The 21,535-nt window shown below is 38.7% G+C and overlaps 1 protein-coding gene across 1 annotated transcript in view; it reads right to left on the bottom strand.

The window, feature by feature from the left end:
* Positions 1-734: 734 nt before the first annotated feature.
* Positions 735-21,535, bottom strand: part of LOC134794203 (exostosin-2) — a 94,692-nt gene continuing 73,891 nt past the window's right edge. Inside the window, exons 5-7 of the mRNA XM_063765949.1 lie at positions 13,632-13,752; positions 11,158-11,316; positions 735-8,250 (exon numbers count right to left, since the gene is read on the bottom strand). Coding sequence (XP_063622019.1) covers positions 8,032-8,250; positions 11,158-11,316; positions 13,632-13,752 — 499 coding nt within the window. The 3' untranslated portion in view covers positions 735-8,031. The remainder of the gene's footprint in view (positions 8,251-11,157; positions 11,317-13,631; positions 13,753-21,535) is intronic.

The following is a 21,535-nucleotide window of genomic DNA, read 5'->3' as shown; positions in this document are numbered from 1 at the left end:
TGTACCGACTCTTCCAAGGCCCAGGTGATTCCAATGATTTATAAAGTCTACTCGACTACTTTTCAGCATTGCAGTATCAGTCATTTGAATGACAATCCGGCAAACAAGGCCGATAAGCACTAACCTCTCGGTTATGGGATACTACTCAGGATACTTCAGTTACTTGAACTCTTGACAGTGACATCAGCTCTGTCAAATGGACTTGTGGAAAATATATTTTTCGTAACGTTATCATGACCATAGTCTAATAAAACATGGTCTTCTCTTTCCAGAGTGACACAAGCCTACGTCACAATAACATTGCCACTTTATATAGCGCTATCGCATATTACCATATAGCGCTGTCGCATGATGACGTAGGCTTGTGTCAGTCACGTGACCACGAAAAGACGGGAAGAGAGTACCAGGCGGAGTATATTATTATACCATGATCATGACTTTTAGTTGCCCCACCCGAATAATCTTAAAGTCCACTGATCAGCAGTCTGATATTTTTTTAGCAAATCCGATGCGTATGGTACCATTGGTACCTAAATCTTTAACTGGCCCTAAAAGTTAACCCTTTAACTTCTAGGGCCAGTTAAAGATTTACGATACGATAGTAAGTATCCCTATACTTACTTCGATTTTAGTTTCCAAGCTAGAATGAAGTTTTTATTTCATTTTAAAGGTTAGGTACCTGTCAAAAATGTAATAGCGTGGGAGACAAAAAAAGGTGAACAAAAACAACCAAGTATACAAATTGATATGTCTTCTTTTATTTACAATATATAGTATTTACAGGTTGTACATAAAAACAAATTTAATATCTATTAAGTACTTAAGCTAGAATTTTCACATAAAAAATGTAAACAGATTATAGACAACAACAAACATACAAAATGTCAGCTCTTGCGATTGCTTATTAAGTTGATCGATTGGTTTAAGACTGTATCGGACCGGGTCCATGATAGTATCACTTTCGCGTGCATGAACTGCAGGGGGCAGCACAGGAGCCCCCTGTTTATTGGCGTGAAGCGTGAATATCAAGTTTAAGCTTCCAACGTAGGTCACAAGATGGCAGAATCTACAACGCTCAAGAAAACGTCGGTGAAATGTAGAGGGCAGCGCTTGCTTTGGCGTGAAGTGTCAATGTATAGTTTGTTTCCGATTCAGGCCGTAATATGGCAGTCCCTCCAACGCGCACGGCTATAACCTCTTATTTGGGTATGAATGAATCCTAACAAAATTTTTAGTCACCTTTTTGTATTTTTTTCTAGAGCGATTTTTTTCTGATCTATACAGCAAAACCGAGGTTAGAATAGAACCCATGATTTTTCACCACGATACGCATATGAAAGGGGCTATCACCGTGAACCACATCGATCGTTCGTCTATCTATAGCCTCTCTATAGCTCCATTATGTAAGAGCGATAGAGATATCAGAGATGTAAATAGACGAACGAATTATCGAAGATGTTAACAGCCTTCATATCTCTGTCGCATAATATGATCGTAAGGCTGAACAAAAAAAAACATTCGACCATTTGGGTCCAAATATGACTATGTATCATAGTGCTACGCCAAGTTTTGATACACGATAATGATACAAATTGTGACCCGTGTCTTATTAAAACTGATACATCATTTCATTCTAGCTATTATGATAAAATTATGACCGTACATGACTGTTAGACATATGATAATTATCAGTCTCTTTCTTACAAGTGCATACAGTGAGATTGAGGTTATTTTCTCCATAATTTAAGTAATTAAATTATACCAGTTTCACTAATTTCCAGTTACATGCACTTGTTAGAAAAGAAGACTGTATATGGCCAAAAGTAATCATTTATGGAGCATTCCATGAAATTGTCTACCGTTTGTCCCGTACGTACGGGATTTCCTGAAGATTTGCAGGTGTAAGAGTATCCTTTTCTATGACAAATGGTCAAAAATATGCACAGAAAAATAGTCGCCTGCTTTAAATGCCGAAAAAAAAGTCGCAACACAGGAAATAAAATGCGTTTGTACGGGACAGCCCGTGGAATGCTCCTTACATGTTATATGATTTTTTTAAATAGGTATAATTAATATTAAAGTCGTAAACCAATTACAAAAATGCAGGCTGGACAAAATAAATAATTCATATCGAATTAAATTATACTTATAACAATAGTTTATAATTAATGATAAATTAAATTACTATTAAATAGCTGCACAAAAACAATGCAACTATCAAATTCATTGTCGAAAAACTATAAAAGTAATGGCGAAAATGTTAAATATCGGATAAATAAAATATCCGATTTAAATAAAATAAACATAACAATAAAATCAAAGTAGCTAATATAATTTCATTGCAAAAAAAAACATTTAAAATCTCTTCATATCAAGTTATTAATGTTATTATTTATCTACTGTACTTCGATCTTTTCGTTTCTCGGCCTTAAAGACAAGTGACACTTTAGTAAATAAATAAATTTAATAATCAATTTGACACATGGTCAAAAAGCTAAAACATACAGTTAATTTGAGGCTAACTGTACTTTAATATTGTAACCATTCAACGTGCATTTTTCACAATAATTAGCGATAACTTTAAGAATTTCTCGTCAATTAATCACAATTTTATTAATTTCATTTATTTTAGACTGTTAATACCTGGAATCGTGAAAGAACAAAAATAGAAATAATAAAAGTAGATACTACCCATAGACAAAACAACATTAAGAAGCGTAAAGTTGTGCACAAGTAAACTAGATGGCGCTGTATGGTGCCGTACGTTTTGTGATTTTCAAACATTAGTGCTTGACATAGTTACCGCATATTATACATTCAGCGCCATCTCCTTCAACCTTTGCAACCACTAGGTATATTAAATAGTACTTTACGCTTCTTAGTACTCTTGTCCATATATGTTATCACTGGCCCTAGAAGGGAAAAAGACCGAAGGTACACAGTACTACGCCACCTACTTTGTACCTATCTAACACCTAGACTAGCATACGTCTAGCCGTAACGAAGTCGTCAGTCTGTCGTTTGATATACCTGGTAACTCCACTCCGACCATCCTACCCGGTATAGGTATCGGTAAAGTAAAAGAACTTTAGTCTGGCAAACCGAATTTGTCAATAAGTAAGAAGAAAATAGACTATACCTACTCATTCCTTTTTTGGGTGCTAGTACTATACTCTGTATCTTTAGGTATTTAAATAAAAGTAAACAAAATCTACCCTCAAATGGCTCCTAAGCCAGTTGAGGGTAGAAGAAAACATTACACGATCAAATAATGTAGGTTAAAGTCAGGTCGTTCAGTGACAGATCCAGGTGGTTTTGTATTTGGTTGGTTAATCAATAAATGTTATAACTACCCAAAAATTTACTTTTATTTTGAGTCTTAAGTACCTAAAGATACAGTGTATAGGGTGAGACAAAGACAGTATGATAATCTCTATCTATGTTTGAAATGAGACAGTCGCATAACATTTTCAGGGGTCGTGAAATCAATTTTACAATTTCATCAATTAGAAAGTACGACTAGATAGAAAGAAAGTTAGAAAGTACGGCAGTACTTATGGAAACAGGCCTGATAATTGTGATATTATTGTTGGTTTTCTTGTAATCATTTCATAGTTTCATTTCATTTTTTACTGTAAGGCCCACTTGCACCATTCTACTAACCCGAGGTTAACCGGTTACACCCGGAGTTACCATGGTTACCAGTACAATTTGACACTAGATCAACGGTTTAACCGCTTAACCCCGGGTTATTGGGATGGTGCAAGTGGGCCTTAGAAAACTAGCTTATTGAGTATAAATGTAATATAGTCGAATTCACAATTGGGTTTTACACTACCGGTGACTGAAAATACCTCTGCTTCTAAATTGTTACTCGCAGTGACTAAAAATACGTGAGTGAAAAATCTTAAATATTGTAAAGTCATTTAGTTTACCGATACCTTATACAATACAAATACATAGTAAATGCGAAATAAACGTCGAGACTAGTCTAAAAGTTCTTTGGCTACGATTTGAAAAAACTACCAAATACAAACGAATGTCTCAAAAACGCATAAAAAATAATTTAATAAAATTAAAAATTCATAAATAGAAAATAATGGCGAATAAATTACAAAATGTACTTACAAGATTGGCTCAAACATTAAATTACATTGTGATTTATTATCAACACAGATATAATAAAGAATATCATTGGAGTTACACTTTACATAAAATCGACTGAAATTCCATACGCTTAAAATATAATTCAGTCATCCCATCGTAATAAAATACAAAAGATATTTATGTTTAAAATTATGCCATTGATAAATCCATTATCTATACACTGTCCATTACAATATACCTACATTTATATAACTAGGTACGTAGGAATGAACCTCGACGCAAGCACCGATATGTCAAGATGGACTAATTTTTTCTCTAACACTATAATTTCATTATTCTTTAGAATATTTTCTTTACAATTCTAAGGACAGACGGCATTTTACAGTAGCTCTAAGGGTTTGGCTGATCATTGTTAAGAATGTAATACTATCGTTTCACATTCATTTACAAGAACGAATGTCATTTCGCACTTTTACTAGTGTATATTTGTTCCATTCTCTCTAGTAATGTCTAGCTAAGTCTAGATGTACGAGTAATATCGTGTAGCTAAAGAACTCAAAAAACGACGAGTAAAAATCCTCGCCTTATTTTACGAGTTGAATACTATGTAGGTCATATTGAGCATCTATTACCTTTTTATGAACCTTTTTAAAAGAGCTTATCTGGGGCGACCAATTGGGAGACGTCCGGTCGGAAGGCCTAGGTACCGATGGATCGACGAGGTCCAGAAAGACCTGTGTGGCGTACAAGCGGCTGAATGGCGTCAGATCGCACAGGATAGGAACGAATGGCGAAATCTAGTGTCGGAGGCCAACATCCACTTCGGGTCGCTGAGCCAGCGAAGTAAGTAAGTTACCTTTTTACGGGATCAACCCTAAAATAGGGATAAAAAATGGCTGTATCATACATTTTGTCTGATCCGGTGTCGACGTTTTCAATAAGAGAGCCAACATTTTATTCGCGATTTCGGGGTTGGTCTCATAGAAAAAGTTGCTCAGTATGACCTATATTCCTTCACACATCGGAACATTTGGTGATAAGAGTTTAAAAACACACCATATTGTTATTAGATAGCAGTTCATTCGTACCTTATTGTATTCTCAACAATGACCAGCCTAAACGATTTTCAAGAGAGAATTGACGTGAAACTTATCAGGGTTGTTGAAACAACTTATTGTCGTACAAAATTATCAACTATACAGTGGCAAGGATTGAAGGGAATACTCGTTTACAATTAGACCGTTTATTCAAGAGATAGGATAGATCCCCAAGGGATGACATGTTTTGGGGCATTATTTTATTGTATCTTAACTAAAAGATATCAAGATTAAAATTATAATATTCAACCCTTGAATACGCTGGCGTTAATACTAATTGTAAGTGAAATTAACATTAAGGTTTCCACACTAGCGTCTTTTGAGCGTCGTCGTCTTGCCAGCGCCCGCGCAACGGCGACGCAACTTTTGCGTTGCGTCAACGCAACGTCGGCGCGGCGGCAGCAGCGTTTACCGAGTGCCAACGTCTCACCAGCGTCCACGCAGCGACGACGCGACGTCTCTAACGTCTTTCGAACGTCAGCGTCTTGTCAGCTCCTGCACAACGTTCTTGCCCTGACGCGGGCGCTAGCAAGACGACGACGGTCAAAAGACGCTAGTGTTGGGTGGCCCTAATTTAATGCATCAGGCATAAATGTGAGACCGCATTGACAAAAGTTCGCCTAAAACGTTGTTATTGATACACTTTTTTTTCTTTAAACTTGGACTTGTTATTTTAGTTGAATCCATGGTTTTGAATAAAATGATATGATGATATAGTGATACGTAATTAATTTAAACCAACACTGAACAGACATGACCAATGACAAGCGACATTTTGACCAATGTTACTAGTTTATACTTCAAATATTCTCAATAGAATGTGTTAATGTTAATTTCAATTACTTCAAACACTTTGGTGACTCCTAAACGCTAACACAGAAGCTCATTGTAAACAATAAATACAATTAATAGCCTACATCTAGAATTGACTTCGAAAACGACAAAACAACGATATACAACACAAATTGGTTTTCTAAAAAAATATATCGATAACTAATATTTGCTCAAATTGATACTTATACGCACCAAGCGTATATTTTTGCTTATAATTTACAATTTATTTGTTGATAATGTACAGTATAGGTAAGACTGTGAGGCTGCCTTTCCACAGAAGCGGAGAGACACCATTCCGCTTGATTAAAACCAATGCTATTGGCTGATTCCCGCGTGTCTCCTGAGAGCTCTCATCTCTACCTCAGTAGAATGGCAGCCTTAGGACTGGTTGTGTCAATGAAATAAAACGAGTGATTAGCACTAAATATGGCATTGACAGTTGTCATCATTTGCATAGCTGTAAAATCCAGAGTATTGAAATAATAAAGAATTATTAAGCGGTACTTTAATTGACTATGTAACGTTTTTTTATTTAGGTGGGATAATTTTATTAAATACTCATTATACGAAGGTATGGCGTGAAACTTATTTATAAAAAAATTTAAAAGATGGCACAGCAAAAAATGTCTACATGAAAATATGTTTGATACCTTCACTGTACGTTATCGGTCAGGGTCATTTGTTTAATCACTAGATGTCGTTAATGATTAATTTTAAGCCTTAGATGCTTTGCAAGTTCTAATACCTACATTCAGTATTTTCACAAACTTAGTAAAGTCTGGTGAGTTACACTGTGTGGCTGACATGTATATTTTTGTTAAAGCATATCGTAAAAGTCATCATGGATATCGTTTTCGAGGTTCTCCTCGAATCCAAGATGGCGGACATGTACTTTATCGTATAAGTCGTTTTCTAGGATGTAGGGGTGCGGATGGTGCAACTGGCCCTAAGTATTTTTTAGCTATTTTCATAAAATGCACTAACGACACCTAGTGTTAAATACGAATAAATCAACTCATGGCAGTTAAAACTACTTACCCTGGGTATTGGGGACGTATTCCCATTTCTCTAATCTCATACAGCCTTCATACACATTATTGTCCATCCTCTAGCTCTCAAACTGTTCTATTCTACCTATAGTGTTATTCGATAATCTTGGCAATACATAACCCTATATTATGTCGGTCGACAACCAAAATATTACCTACACGCGCTCTTATCCTCTTAACAATAGAGTTATGTTCAGTTTATACCTCTTGCGTCGAATGATGAACCCTATGACAGTTCCATCAAATTTTGGTGTAACATATTTTAACCAAGAGGTCATCGTATGGTTCATTCAATACTGACTTGCTTTTACCACACACTTAACTTTATTACAACATGTGTTAAGCGTGAATATTTAAAATCCGCTTAAAAGTGTACCTTAAGGTACAAAGCTCTAGTTTTTACCCTCAAATTTAGTTGCCAAAATCTTATCGCATCAATTGTATTATGCATTTAGTACTATTTAAAAGTTGCCGTTCGGTTTTATTCAGCCAGTAAATCATTTACTTATAAAATTAATATTGAATGGACCATATAATCTCATTATAACATTTCGTTATGAGGATAGAATTGGGGTATTCCAAAATTATCCTTTAACCAGCAACACACATCGTTGTATTTACCCAAATATTCGTGGTGACAAAGCATGTTAGTATACTGCGAATCCACTCTGAACTAGCAGACTTGATATGGCCATATAGCTGTATGAAGCAAGTTATACACGACTTTCGCTGGGGTTTTAAATGTTATGTAAGGTGTTACTTGGTTTAAATCATACAGCTATATCAGGATGCATATGTGGTATACCGGAATTTTCCATATATTGCAGTGGGTCGGCCCTAAACTTAACACCACAGACTTTAAGGCCATGTGTCCATATTATTTGCGTGAAGCGTTGTATACAGGTGACGCGCTTATCTTCAGGATTTTTGAATTATTACCAGGTTTAAAGCATACCTATATCAGGATACATATGTGGTATACCGGAATTCTCCATATACTGAAGGGGATCGGCTCTGAATTCCACAGATTTTAACGCCATGTGTCCATATATTTGCGTGAAACGTTGTATGCAGGCGGAGCGCTGGGTCATGTGGCGCGCGTCGGCGGAGAGCATCTCGGTGTTGGTGCACTCGGGGCATTTGAACTTCTTGCGGGGGGTTACCTGGAATTTGATGTTTAAGATATTATTATATTATATTAGGCTTGAAATGGGTTTTGGACTAAAGGCGTGCTCTCTACGCTACCTAAACATTGATGACGAACGGACATTAACGGAACTCTCAGTGTTTGAAGATGGAGACCTATGCACTACTCTATTATACTTTGCAGATGTCAAATTGTATGATAATTTAAGTCCACAAAAATTCACATGTTTGACACGTTGAGCATGAGCACGTTTTCTTTTTAAAATTCCCTTCCCTCATCGTGACTGTGACCAACAATCACATAGATGGGAGGCAACAAAGTTATCCTTACTACATATAGACTCCACGTCGACACATCGTTAGCGCGATCTAGAAACCGCCAACAGGCACACCACAACGACATCTAAGGGACCTTTCGAAAATCTTTACCATGATGGGTAGTTTGCTGGTTACATTTCAATTTAAAGTTGTCGTCGACATACCGTTACCGCTATCAAGAATTCGCGCAACCCGGCACAGCGACATCTAGCGGACGTTTCAAGCAACTTTACCTTAATAGGTGGCTTGCCAGTGACGTTAGCTACGAGCAAAGACATATGTAACTCCGTATAAGATGAATAAAGTCTAAGGAAAAAACGTGCCTCGGAAGTCAAGAAAAAGTCATTCTCGGACAGATGGCGCATACACCTTTGGCCTATGGTCGGCTAGATGGCGTGACGACACCGTTTCATATTTAACAATTTTAACACATAGGTATCAGTTAGATATGAGCGCCGATAGGCATTTAGCCGGCGGCGGCGCGCCGGTCAAAATCGGTCGGCGGCGGCGGCGAATCGGCGGCGTGGCCTTGAAACACCTTTGATTAATGAAAAACGAATTCAAACCAAAATTTTACCCGTTAACATGTTTTTGCTGTAAGGAAGTTATAAAATAAGTGTATTTTTCAATTTCAAGCAAAATTTATTCAATAAAGGTACGAAAAAAGTTTTATAAAGTATGAACAGTATCGCGCGGCATCAGAGGCGGTCTTAATCTTGGCGAGGCCCTGGCCGGAAGATCTTTGCGAGGCCCTTATCTTTTGTGCTTAGTAAAAAGTAGCGGATTGACTGTATCAGGGAAACGTCTGGTCGACAGTCCAAAGAGCCGAAGTGAGGAAAATCAAGCTCCGTCATTAACCAATTACGACCCAAAAAACAGATTTATGTCAAAAAGTGAGGTCCAGGGCCGAGCTCCACCTAACACCGAAGACCTGTTTCCGACGCCTTCCCATGCGAGGCCAGAAGCTGCAGGTAATGCCAAGTGTGAGCTTGGCTGACGGCCGAATGCCCGGAGCGCCGATTACGGCGCGCCTCTGTGCGAGGCCGAAGGCCAAGCTGCAAGAGAGCAGAGCTTGGAATTGAACTATAGGTCCAGTGTAAGCAAGTCCGAAGGCCGATAAAGACCGAGGCCATAGTGTTAAAGACCTGGAGCTTTCCTGCAGGTGCATTGGTGCGAGGTTAAAGGCCGTGCTGCAGTGAAGCTAAGATCGGAGAAGATCTAATGACCAAGCATTTATTTTAAAAGTAAGGCCGAAAGTTAGGCTCCAAACAGGGCCGAAAACTTGGAGGTTCAGATAGCGTTTTACTTCTATGCGAGCGATGCGAGGCCAAAGATTGGGCTGCGAGAAAGCAAAGCTTGAAATTTGAACAATGGCCAAGCTTATATGAGACCAGATTCCGTTTCCGAGGCCCTTCCGTGATTCCGTGCGAAGCCAACGGCCGGACCTTTGGGCGTGAAAACACTTAATATCTGAAATTAACCCCTTTTAAAGACATTCAATCCATGCTTGCAATGATTAAATTCGCGGTGAATGACGGATGAGCACGCAGAGAAGATGGCCGATGGGGTCGAAAAGTGCTCGAGTGGAGACCACGGACTAGCAAGCGCAGCGTAGGACGTCCACCCACAAGATGGACAGACGACCGTATTAATATCGCCGGAAGACGCTGGATGCGGGTCGCTTCCAACCGGTACGTATGGAGGTCCAAGGGGGAGGCCTATGTTCAGCAGTGGACGTCTTATGGCCGAGATGATGACGGATGAGCTAGCCAGCTGGCAAAATTAGTCATTTCGTTGCCCTAACAGTACTAGCGCGGTTACCAAACAGAAAAGTTTGAATTTACCATCAATATTTTTTAATTATATGGACCTATAATTATTTATTTATTTATTTAGTTATTTATTATACAATAAGTTACAACTTACAATACCTTTTGAATGTCTATAAGCTATTCAGACTGGCGCTGTTAAAGATCTAAACTAAATAAAATATATATTTCTGATTCTGAAAGTAGTACTATCTAACAAGGTCACGCCGATGCCACGCCGATAGCGCAGCGTCGGCGGCGGCGGCGCGAAAATTTTGTCGGCGGCGGCGGCGCGCCGGCGCGGCGCTCATGTCTAGTATCAGTGAATGAACATGGGTCAAAATGATATAAAAATAATATAATCATTTATCCATATATATAAATTATTTGATAGTTTTATACGTTTTCATTTTGAGTTTTGGTCGTGTGTCGATAGATGGCAGTAAATTCACTGTGACTACAAAATTTACTATGACAGGACCCCTCTATACTATCTATTCTCTTTGCTACGAGAAAATTCATTGCGATGTCCTCGCAGCTAAAGTTGCCGTCTACCCACTATGGTTATCAATAAATAAAAACATCCGGTTATCAATATCATGCTTATTTTTGATCTTCAGGACTGCTATCTAAATCGTCACAGTCTTTACAGAGTTTGGCCAATCACATCACAAAAAATACCATAAATGAAGAATCATCCTCCCTACTTACGGACTCTACGTCGACACATCGTTAGCGAGATCTAGAATTAGCTCAGCCGACACAGCGACATCTAGCGAACGTTTCAAGCAATTTTACCTTAATGGGCGGCTTGCCCGTGACGTTGGCCACTAGGAAGTTCATCGCGATGTCCTCACAGTTGAAGTTGTCGTCGACCCACGCTCGCACGGCGGCCGGCATACGGTACGTGTAGTACCACGACCAGATCTTGTGGTGGAACGCGGCGCCGGTTAGAACCTGGAACGGTAAAATTTTTATTAAAAAACATTTTTTTTGATACGATCTTTTATCGCTGACTGTACTTTTCTTTCAACAGGCAACTAACACTCATTGAGAAAATTCTAATAAAACCAAACACAATTACATTGCGTTCACAGAATTCCGTATATAATGAGATAGCATAATTTATATTGTAATCTATTATTATGAAATCAAATCATAAATGAAAACGCACATCTACAATTAGTTTCTTCGTACTATTCGTTTCGTTTAGTAAGAAAAAGAGAAGATGCAATTACTCGCTATAAATCAATTGCATATAGATATATAGCAGATGCTAAGACTTATATTAGCGTAACGCACGCATAGGTGATTAAAACGTTTATAAGCGCTTAGGTAATAAACGTTAATTATATTATTTGAAACATTAATTACATTAATAATCGGCTAAGAGCATGTCGGGCCATGCTCAGTGTAGGGTTTCGTAGTTACCATTCTGTCAAAATAGGCCAAACGGGGGCTATTAGTAAGTATGATACTGGAGTACCTAACTTTGCAGCGCTTTGTACTTACGTCTTTTTACTAAGAAAAGATTTTTTGCAATAACTCAAAAACGACTAGACCGATCATGTTCGCTATAGTTTTCATTGAAAGTATTTATTAAGCTCTTGTTTCACGATTTTTTCCGGACCCGTGGTTCAAAAATTAGAGGATGGGGGGACACATATTTTTTTTCTTTCGGAGCGCATATTTCCGAAAATATTAACTATATCAAAAAATGGTTTTAGGAGGCCCTTATTCATTTTGAAAGACCTATCCAACGATACAGCTTTCTAGCAATAACGATCACGGAGCAAAGCATCGGACAGACAGACAGACAGACATGGCGAAACTATAAGTGTTTCTAGGTGACTACGAAACCCTAAAAACAGAGATTCTATTAGTTAATTTTAGACAATTCTAGATAAAGTAATTATCATTGATTGTACTCGTACCATCGCCCACACTGTTAACTGTCCATTGGTGGATCTTATTACAAAAGGCATAAGGTCCACCGAAGGACAGTTAAGAGTGTTGCTGTTTGTACTTATTAAGAGACTATTGTACTCTGACTCACCATGGAAATCTGGTAGGTCCACTCGCTGTGGTATCGCCAGGAGTTAGTGCCGTTGTCCAACAAGTGGAGACGGGAAGGGAACCCCACGATTGGGTCGGGAAACTCGCGCCACATGTAGAAACTGAATTATGCGAGGAGTTGTTACTAGAGACTATTCTACTCCGACTCACCATGGAAATCTGATAGGTCCACTCGCTGTGGTATCGCCAGGAGTTAGTGCCGTTGTCCAACAAGTGGAGACGGGAAGGGAACCCCACGATTGGGTCGGGAAACTCGCGCCACATGTAGAAACTGAATTATGCGAGGAGTTGTTACTAGAGACTATTCTACTCCGACTCACCATGGAAATCTGATAGGTCCACTCGCTGTGGTATCGCCAGGAGTTAGTGCCGTTGTCCAACAAGTGGAGACGGGAAGGGAACCCCACGATTGGGTCGGGAAACTCGCGCCACATGTAGAAACTGAATTATGCGAGGAGTTGTTACTAGAGACTATTCTACTCCGACTCACCATGGAAATCGGGTTGGTCCACTCGCTGTGGTATCGCCAGGAGTTAGTCCCGTTGTCCCACAAGTGGAGACGGGACGGGAACCCCACGATCCGGTCGAGAAACTCACGCCACACGTCGAAACTGAATTATACGAGGACTTGTTACTGGAGACTATTCTACTCCGACTCACCATGGAAATCTGGTTGGTCCACTCGCTGTGGTATCGCCAGGAGTTAGTCCCGTTGTCCCACACGTGGAGACGGGACGGGAACCCCACGATCCGGTCGAGAAACTCACGCCACACGTCGAAACTGAATTATACGAGGACTTGTTACTAGAGACTATTCTACTCCGACTCACCATGGAAATCTGGTTGGTCCACTCGCTGTGGTATCGCCAGGAGTTAGTCCCGTTGTCCCACACGTGGAGACGGGTCGGGAACCCCACGATCCGGTCGAGAAACTCACGCCACACGTCGAAACTGAATTATACGAGGACTTGTTACTAGAGACTATTCTACTCCGACTCACCATGGAAATCTCGTTGGTCCACTCGCTGTGGCATCGCCAGGAGTTGGTGCCGTTGTCCCACACGTGGCGACGGGACGGGAACCCCACGATTCGGTCGGGAACCCCACGATTCGGTCGGGAAACTCGCGCCACACGTCGAAACTGAATTATAGGAGTCTCTAGTAACAATACTAGAGATTATTCTACAGCGACTCACCATGGAAATCTGGTTGGTCCACTCGCTGTGGTATCGCCAAGAGTTAGTCCCGTTGTCCCACACGTGGAGGCGGGACGGGAACCCCACGATCCGGTCGGGAAACTCACGCCACACGTCGAAACTGAAATCAAAATAATAATAAATTAATAGTAGTTCCTCTTGAATGTAGTATGGCACCGTTTAAAAAAACGCTTTAAATGTATTGTATTGATAACTAGTCCTGTTGAATCTTCATGAAAAATAAGAAGTGTACAGGACTTAGCAAAGGAGGAGTCTGTAAGCCATACGTCACATTACATTCAAATACGGAATGTATATCCGAATACTTTCACTTCACTACGACTTTGTAAGGCGGCTTTAGCTATGTTTTTTACCCGTATCTTATAAAGTTGCGTACAGAGATATCGCATTCCAACATGAATAGAAGGATACATGGGACTTTTTCTAAGTAGTGACTACACACATTGTAAGAAGTAAATTGTTTGCCGCTGAACGCACGATAATGAATTACACAATTAGCGGACTAATTATCGTTCTTTTAAGATTGGCATATTTGGCATTAGTCATAGTTGTCATCAATCAAACATTGATTATTTCCAGACACGCTTTTGTTGCAATGTGTTGGCATTTTACGCTTTTTACTGGTACATTTGTGTTTTTGATGAATGTAAAATGTATTATTTAATTACTTAAAGACAATATACAACAAAACCGTTTAAGTTTTTACGAGTAATACCTTGAAATTTGAAACATAGGTACATTAATATATTCTCTGTTTTGTGTTTTTTGTTTACAAATGTAACTGAAATTATATTCTAAGGGATTGAAAATGAGGTTAATACTTACTTAACTGCTTCTACACGGAGTCGCGAGCGACAGCTAATATACCTAATATAATTAAACTAGATGAAAACCCGGCTTCGCTCGGGTAAAATAAATAATAAATAAATAAATAAATAAATAAATATTATAGGGACATTCTTACACAAATTGACTAAGCCCCACGGTAAGCTCAAGAAGGCTTGTGTTGTGGGTACTCAGACAACGATAAATATAATATATAAATACTTAAATACATAGAAAACAACCATGACTCAGGAACAAATATCTGTATCATCATACAAATAAATGCCCTTACCAGGATTCGAACCCGGGACCATCGGCTTCATAGGCAGGGTCACTACCCACTAGGCCAAACCGGTCGTAATAATAGTAATAGGTAATACTCATTTTGAATTAAGTAATTATTTACTTTTAGACTTCATACCTTCATCAAGGCGTTTACAAACCTATCTCATCTCAGAAAACTTTAAATCCGTAACATACAATCATAACTCGAAAAATTTACTATTCCGATATATCTAAAAACAAATATGTAATTAAAAAAACCTAATCCGCTTTTCTGGTAGCAGTTCGGTTCTGTAAGGGTCGCAGTTCTAACCTAACTTACTTCTGGTTGCAGTTTGGTTCTATAAGGATCACAGTTCTAACCTGACCCACTTTTCTGGTCGCAGATCGGTTCTGTGAAGGCCGCATTTATAACCTAGCCCACTTTCCAATCTCAAAAGAGGGAACCCTTTTGTACCTACCCTTCATGCCACTAAAGTGAAAGTATGGAATTGTCACTACTATTTCATTCTTTAATATTAATGCCTCCGTTAATATTAAATTCGTTTACAAAAAAAAACTGAATAACTGAGAGTCGGACTCACCCATCAAGAACGGAACACTTTTTAATATTTGTTGTTATAGCGGCAACAGAAATACATCATGTGTGAAAATTTCAACTGTCTAGCTATCACGGTTCGTGAGATACAGCCTGGTGACAGAGGGACAGTGGAGTAAACTGAAATAAAGGTTCCGTCACACCGGCGCGATTTCAGAGCCGGGCCTGAGCGTTTTATATGAAAAAGCGGCGCGCCCCGCTCACGCGCCGCACGCGAAACGCGCCTGTGTGACGGAGCCTGAAATGTCAAACCGGGCAAGTGCTCGCGCACGAAGGGTTCCATACTTTTTAGTATTTGTTGTTATAGCGGTAACAGAAATACATCATCTGTGAAAATTTCAACTGCCTAGGCCTATCACGGTTCATGAGATACAGCCTGGTGACAGACAGACAGACAGACAGGCAGACGGACAATGAAGTAAAACTGAAATAAATGTCATATACCTACTAAGAAAAACCGGCCAAGTGCGAGTCGGAATCGCTAATAGGTTCCCGTTTTTTAGTTACCCTTCAGGTACGGAACCCTAGTATGAGTGTAATAGATTTGTAACCGGTCAGCAATGTGAGTCCCTTGGAGAAGCAGAGGTCTAGTCTAAACCCCCACTTAACATCGGCATTAACAGCCTTGTATTCTTGTTTGCCACAAACATGTCATATTAAAACATATTAATAAAAATTTACTCGGTCAACAATGTGAGTCCCTTGGAGAAGCAGAGGTCTAATCTAAACTCCCACTTACCATCGGCATTAACAGCCTTGTATTCTTGTTTGCCACCAACATGTCATATTAAAACATATTAATAAAAATTTACTCGGTCAACAATGTGAGTCCCTTGGAGAATCAGAGGTCTAGTCTAAACTCCCACTTACCATCGGCATTAACAGCCTTGTATGAGTTGTATGCTTGTTTGCCACCAACATGCCATGTTAAAACATATTAATAAAAATTTACTCGGTCAGCAATGTGAGTCCCTTGGAGAAGCAGAGGTCTAGTCTAAACTCCCACTTACCATCGGCATTAACAGCCTTGTATGCTTGTTTGCCACCAACATGTCATATTAAAACATATTAATAAAAATTTACTCGGTCAGCAATGTGAGTCCCTTGGAGAAGCAGAGGTCTAGTCTAAACTCCCACTTACCATTGGCATTAACAGCCTTGTATGCTTGTTTGCCACCAACATGTCATATTAAAACATATTAATAAAAATTTACTCGGTCAGCAATGTGAGTCCCTTGGAGAAGCAGAGGTCTAGTCTAAACTCCCACTTACCATCGGCATTAACAGCCTTGTATGCTTGTTTGCCACCAACATGTCATATTAAAACATATTAATAAAGATTTACTCATTTCATCAGTCATATCCAGCCTAGCATTGCATTGGCCCCGCTTAAATATTTCTTTAATTTGTTTTTAGTATTTGTTGTTATAGCGGCAACAGAAATACATCATTTGTGAAAATTGAAACTGTCTAGTTAATCTAGTTATCACGGTTCATGAGATCTTGAGATACAGCCTGGTGACAGACAGACGGACAGCAGAGTCTTAATATTTAATAGGGTCCCGTTTTTACCCTATGGGTACGCAACCCTAAAAAGTGACCAAGGCCTCCAGTGCCCTAGGCTGGAATCAAAGCAGCATCCTCTGCTATTGCAGCAGGTGCCTGTGCCATTCTGCCACCGGGCCACCCACGGCGGCATAGGTCGAATTTTTCCAAGTATACTTATGCACTACTTACTGAAGGCTTATGGAGCCTCGCCATCCCTAAGCCTAAATTAAATACTTTCTGAAAATAATTTGTTTTGATCTAATAACATATTGGAGTCCTCGTAATAGGGGTCCCGTTTTTACCCTTTGGCTACAGAACCCTAAAAATCAACCTTGTTTTGGGACTATGTACTACGCTTCACTATGACTCTGAAATTTTAGCAGGAATTAATATTTTTTTTGTTGTCACCTGTCAAATTAGAATAGAATAGAATAGCCTTTATTGACCAAAAAATTAAATTTCAGCACATATTACATTTAAATAAATTCACATTTCATTCATATCAATTAATTTCAATATTTTTTCCTTAGTAACTTTATTAAATAATTTTTATGTCATTGCTTTTTAATAATTATTTCAGTCTGCCTTCTTGGCATAGGCCTCCCCCAGCTCTCTCCACAGCTCTCTATACCTTGCCGTCCCTATCCAATTAGGTCCCGCATGCTTCTTTATGTCATCCGACCACCTCATTATTGGTCTCCCTTCTCTCCTTTTTCCATCTCTAGGATACCATTCCGCTTCCTCTCTATCCCACTTATCTTTACCTTCCCTTGCCATATGTCCAGCCCAACCTGTTGCAGTCAAAAGTGTGAACTGGCCAAAGAACTTTTAACCGACAAAAACAGGCAAAACTGCTTTTGACTGAGCATGTTGGTCAAAAGTAGTTTTACCTGAAAATCATACCTATTTCTGGCAGCAGTTTCGTTTTTAGGGCGTAGCAAAAAAAAAATAACCCTAACCTACCTATCTCTGGGAACAGTTTCGTTTTTTGGGCGTAGCAAAAAAATAACCCTAACCTACCTATCTCTGCGAGTACTTTTGACTGATAGTAACAGTCACAACACAATTACTATTAACCAATGATTTTCAGGTAAAACTACTTTTGACCAACATGCTCAGTCAAAAGCAGTTTTGCCTGTTTTTGTCGGTTAAAAGTTCTTTTGACCAGTTCACACTTTTGACTGCGACATATATACTATCTATATATCTTATTATATTCAACTTACATTGACTCCGGAGATAACTTATTAGCTTTATGCAGTTGACTTTCCAATTCACCGATACACCTCAAATTTGATTCATAGTCTAAAGCACAGTTATTAAATATGTCCACAATACACTGTAGCTTTTTGCACTGTTTCACACTGGCAATGTACTTAATTAGAGTGAGTTACAGTCAGCTGGCACTTAACTCAAAGTTTCTTTGAACAACGTCATTTTCATCTCGCTCACTTATTAGTTTATCACAGCTGCTTCAAGGTTGCTTTCACTTGCATTTCCAGGTAGCTAGTAGTGCCTTGACATGTAAGAATATTTGGAATCATTCTAAAATATTAAAATACAACTGAGAGACCGATGTTTATACTAAACACAATACACCCATGGAACGCTTTGAAGTTCAAATCTCGTTACGTTACGATGGCGTTTGCACTTTGCACTATGTTCGGTGACTATTTTTTATTGTTAACACACACAATACACTATTTAACAGGTTTTTATCACGTCTGGAGTACCGGATAAAGTATTTTCGAATAACAGCCGTCGTTGACGTCTAGGCAGTGTTGCTATCGTCTTAAAAGCCGTAACAGACTATCGCACGTTCTGGCTTAAAAACAAATTTATGTAATAATTATACCGGTATACATATCCATATGAAACGAAACTTAATGCAAATAATAACCATTATACATACCGGAAAGTCATCAAATAAACAGTAATATTCGTCTTGCTGTTTATTTAAAAAAAAACGACCAACCTAACTTGTAAGCATGTTTGCAGTTTCTAAACGCAACGCATAGCTGTCAAATGTCAACCAACAAATTGAGCCTTTAGTATTGTTTGTCGAAATTTTTTCACTTTTAAATGCAAAATACGCGACAATACGAATTTTGCGGATATATGTTCTCGATTCAAAAGTGTTATTTTTTTACGCTCTTTTGTTTGAGCATAATTTAATTTGTTTCTACCGTCAAAGCGGCTCGCTTATATATAAGGATATACATATGAGCAAACTTTGTTTACATAAATAACCCTCTCTGAGATATTACTATCTATTAATTGATTACTGACCGTTTAACCCACGCGCATAAATAACATGCTATTTTAAACATTATCGTAACATAAGAAATTGCTTGTCAACTGGTGTGATAGCAAAGTAGGGGTCAAGAAGTATCTTGTCTGGCTGCCGGCGGTAAGCTACGGTCGAGTTCACAATAGTACATTACGATACAAGTACGGAAAGTAGGAAATTCGCAACGAGTGGCGATAAATTGAAGCACGACCGAAGGGAGTGTTTTAAATCGACACGAGTTGCGAATTACCTTTTCGCACGTGTATTGTACAACGTTTTACAGTACATATCGCGCTTTAAATTTTTGCTATAGGCGCGTTGTGTCCTTAATCCCGCCCTAGGGCGGTAAAGTAGCACCATATGTACTGTAAACATCTTTTCATATCTCATGCTCTGAAAGTGGGTCGTTGTTGTTCTAAAAGGTGCGCAGAAAGTGATACGTTTATGCTCTAGCGCAGAAAAGTGGTGTACTCCTCTGCGTCCCCGTCCCACGAACAACTGGGTGGAAACAAAATAGAAAAATAGTGTCTTTATTTCCTCGCTTGGAACAATTGGTAATTGTTTAGTTTTACTAATCCCACGTTGATCCTTTTTTTATAAAAAATGATGTAAGTAAATTGTTAAAAATAAATTATTCTTGATTTCTTTCGTTGAATTCTATTTACTCGATTTCATAAGGCGGGAACCAAAAGGAATACACCAAAAATATTTTTTTAAACCTTACACTTGCGTATATGAGCAAAGGCAGAATCTTATACAGCCACAGTTAAACGTTTGTACGATATTAAATTCGTTTTTAAAGTTATTTAGCACAATAATCATGAAAATAAAATAAAATACAAGATAAAAAATTCTTATATTATTAATTAAATTGTTATTTAATATTTAAAATACTTTTATTATGTTATTACGTGGTGCGGCGCACCAAGGTCGCGGTGCGGTCCGGTAGTCTGTTGCGGCTTTTAGAACGAAAAAGTATAAAATTAAAAAGTAAGAGGCAATCCCGCTGATTTTCATACTATGTTGAACAAATAATTTTAAAATTACTGCAGTTTGTTAATAAATGTGTGTTTTCGTAAATATTGCAATCTAAATGATTTTCGCTAGGGGTTAATATTAATCTTCACACATGTAAAGTCTCCGATTGCAAGTAAGTCTCAAGGAAAAAATTCATGGCCGTAGGTCTATTAGGTACTTCAATAACTGATTTTGCGAAATTGCCTTGTCTTGCTTGGTTTCCTCGCATTCGATATGAAAAGTAGAGTGTTTAACTCGGGTGAAAGGCACCATTTCTGTCTCGGACTATTGGCGCTCTCACTGCGTTCGAGCGCCAAACTACCTCGTCAGAAATGGATGCCTTTCAACCCTTGGTTAACAATCTACTATTACATGCCAATATTATATTTACCTGCCTATAAGGCTGCGTTTCCACCAGAGATATGCGAGCGTGGCGTAGCGATGGATGTGTTTGTTAACAATTTGTTAAGAACCAATAGGATCACTTCATTTACCCATCCTCGCTTTTGCTTAATTATATTTTTTTGTTTTTGTTCATTATTAAATTCTCTACTTAAAACCAAAAAACGGCTAAGTATTTTCATCGATAAATAATATTGATTAAGATAAAAAATCCTAACCGATCGATCAGTGCACACGTTTATCATTGTTAATAATTCCATGGATACTAAAAATGCGCATTTACCCTATCGCGCGTGCAACGGTCCGATGGCCACATCTCGCATCACATATCATTAAACAAATCCGTGGAAAATCACTATGGCTTAAGGCCCAGTAAGTTCGGGTTCTTCTCTCACTCTCACTGAGCGTAACCGTGAGCGAGATGGAAGGGCGTGCCGGGGAGCGAGCGCGGATATCATGTTTTTTTAATTTTAATTTTTCGTACATTTAAATAAATAAAAAAGTAATCAATCCATTCCCTCAAACGTGATATTGCCGATTTTTGATCAACAAGCAACCTATGTACGTTAGTGATATTTTTCTATCGAGCGAAAGTCAAAACTTAGGATTCGAATCGATACAGTCCCTCGTAAAAGACTTCAAGATTGCTAATTAAATTTATTGCAGCCATATTGTGATCCAAAACAGCGCTACGACTTTTTAAAAACTCCGTTTTCTGAACCACCTGCACCTTAACATTGAACACGTCTGCACGCAATGCCATGTAATCAGATCATGAAAGTCAATTAGTAAGTCAAAGTGCCTAGCCAAGATGCCAATCGTTCGCGCCGTAGCCGTAGCATCATCTCTATCTATATTAGTGCGACACAGACATTGGCGTTTCGTTCGCTACGGAGCGTAAACGATTGGCATCTTGGCTAG

Source organism: Cydia splendana, chromosome 10 (assembly GCF_910591565.1).
Source record: "Cydia splendana chromosome 10, ilCydSple1.2, whole genome shotgun sequence".
Taxonomy (NCBI): Eukaryota; Metazoa; Arthropoda; class Insecta; order Lepidoptera; family Tortricidae; genus Cydia; species Cydia splendana.
Note: the sequence above shows the minus strand (reverse complement) of the source record. Positions and strands in the feature narration are given on the sequence as shown.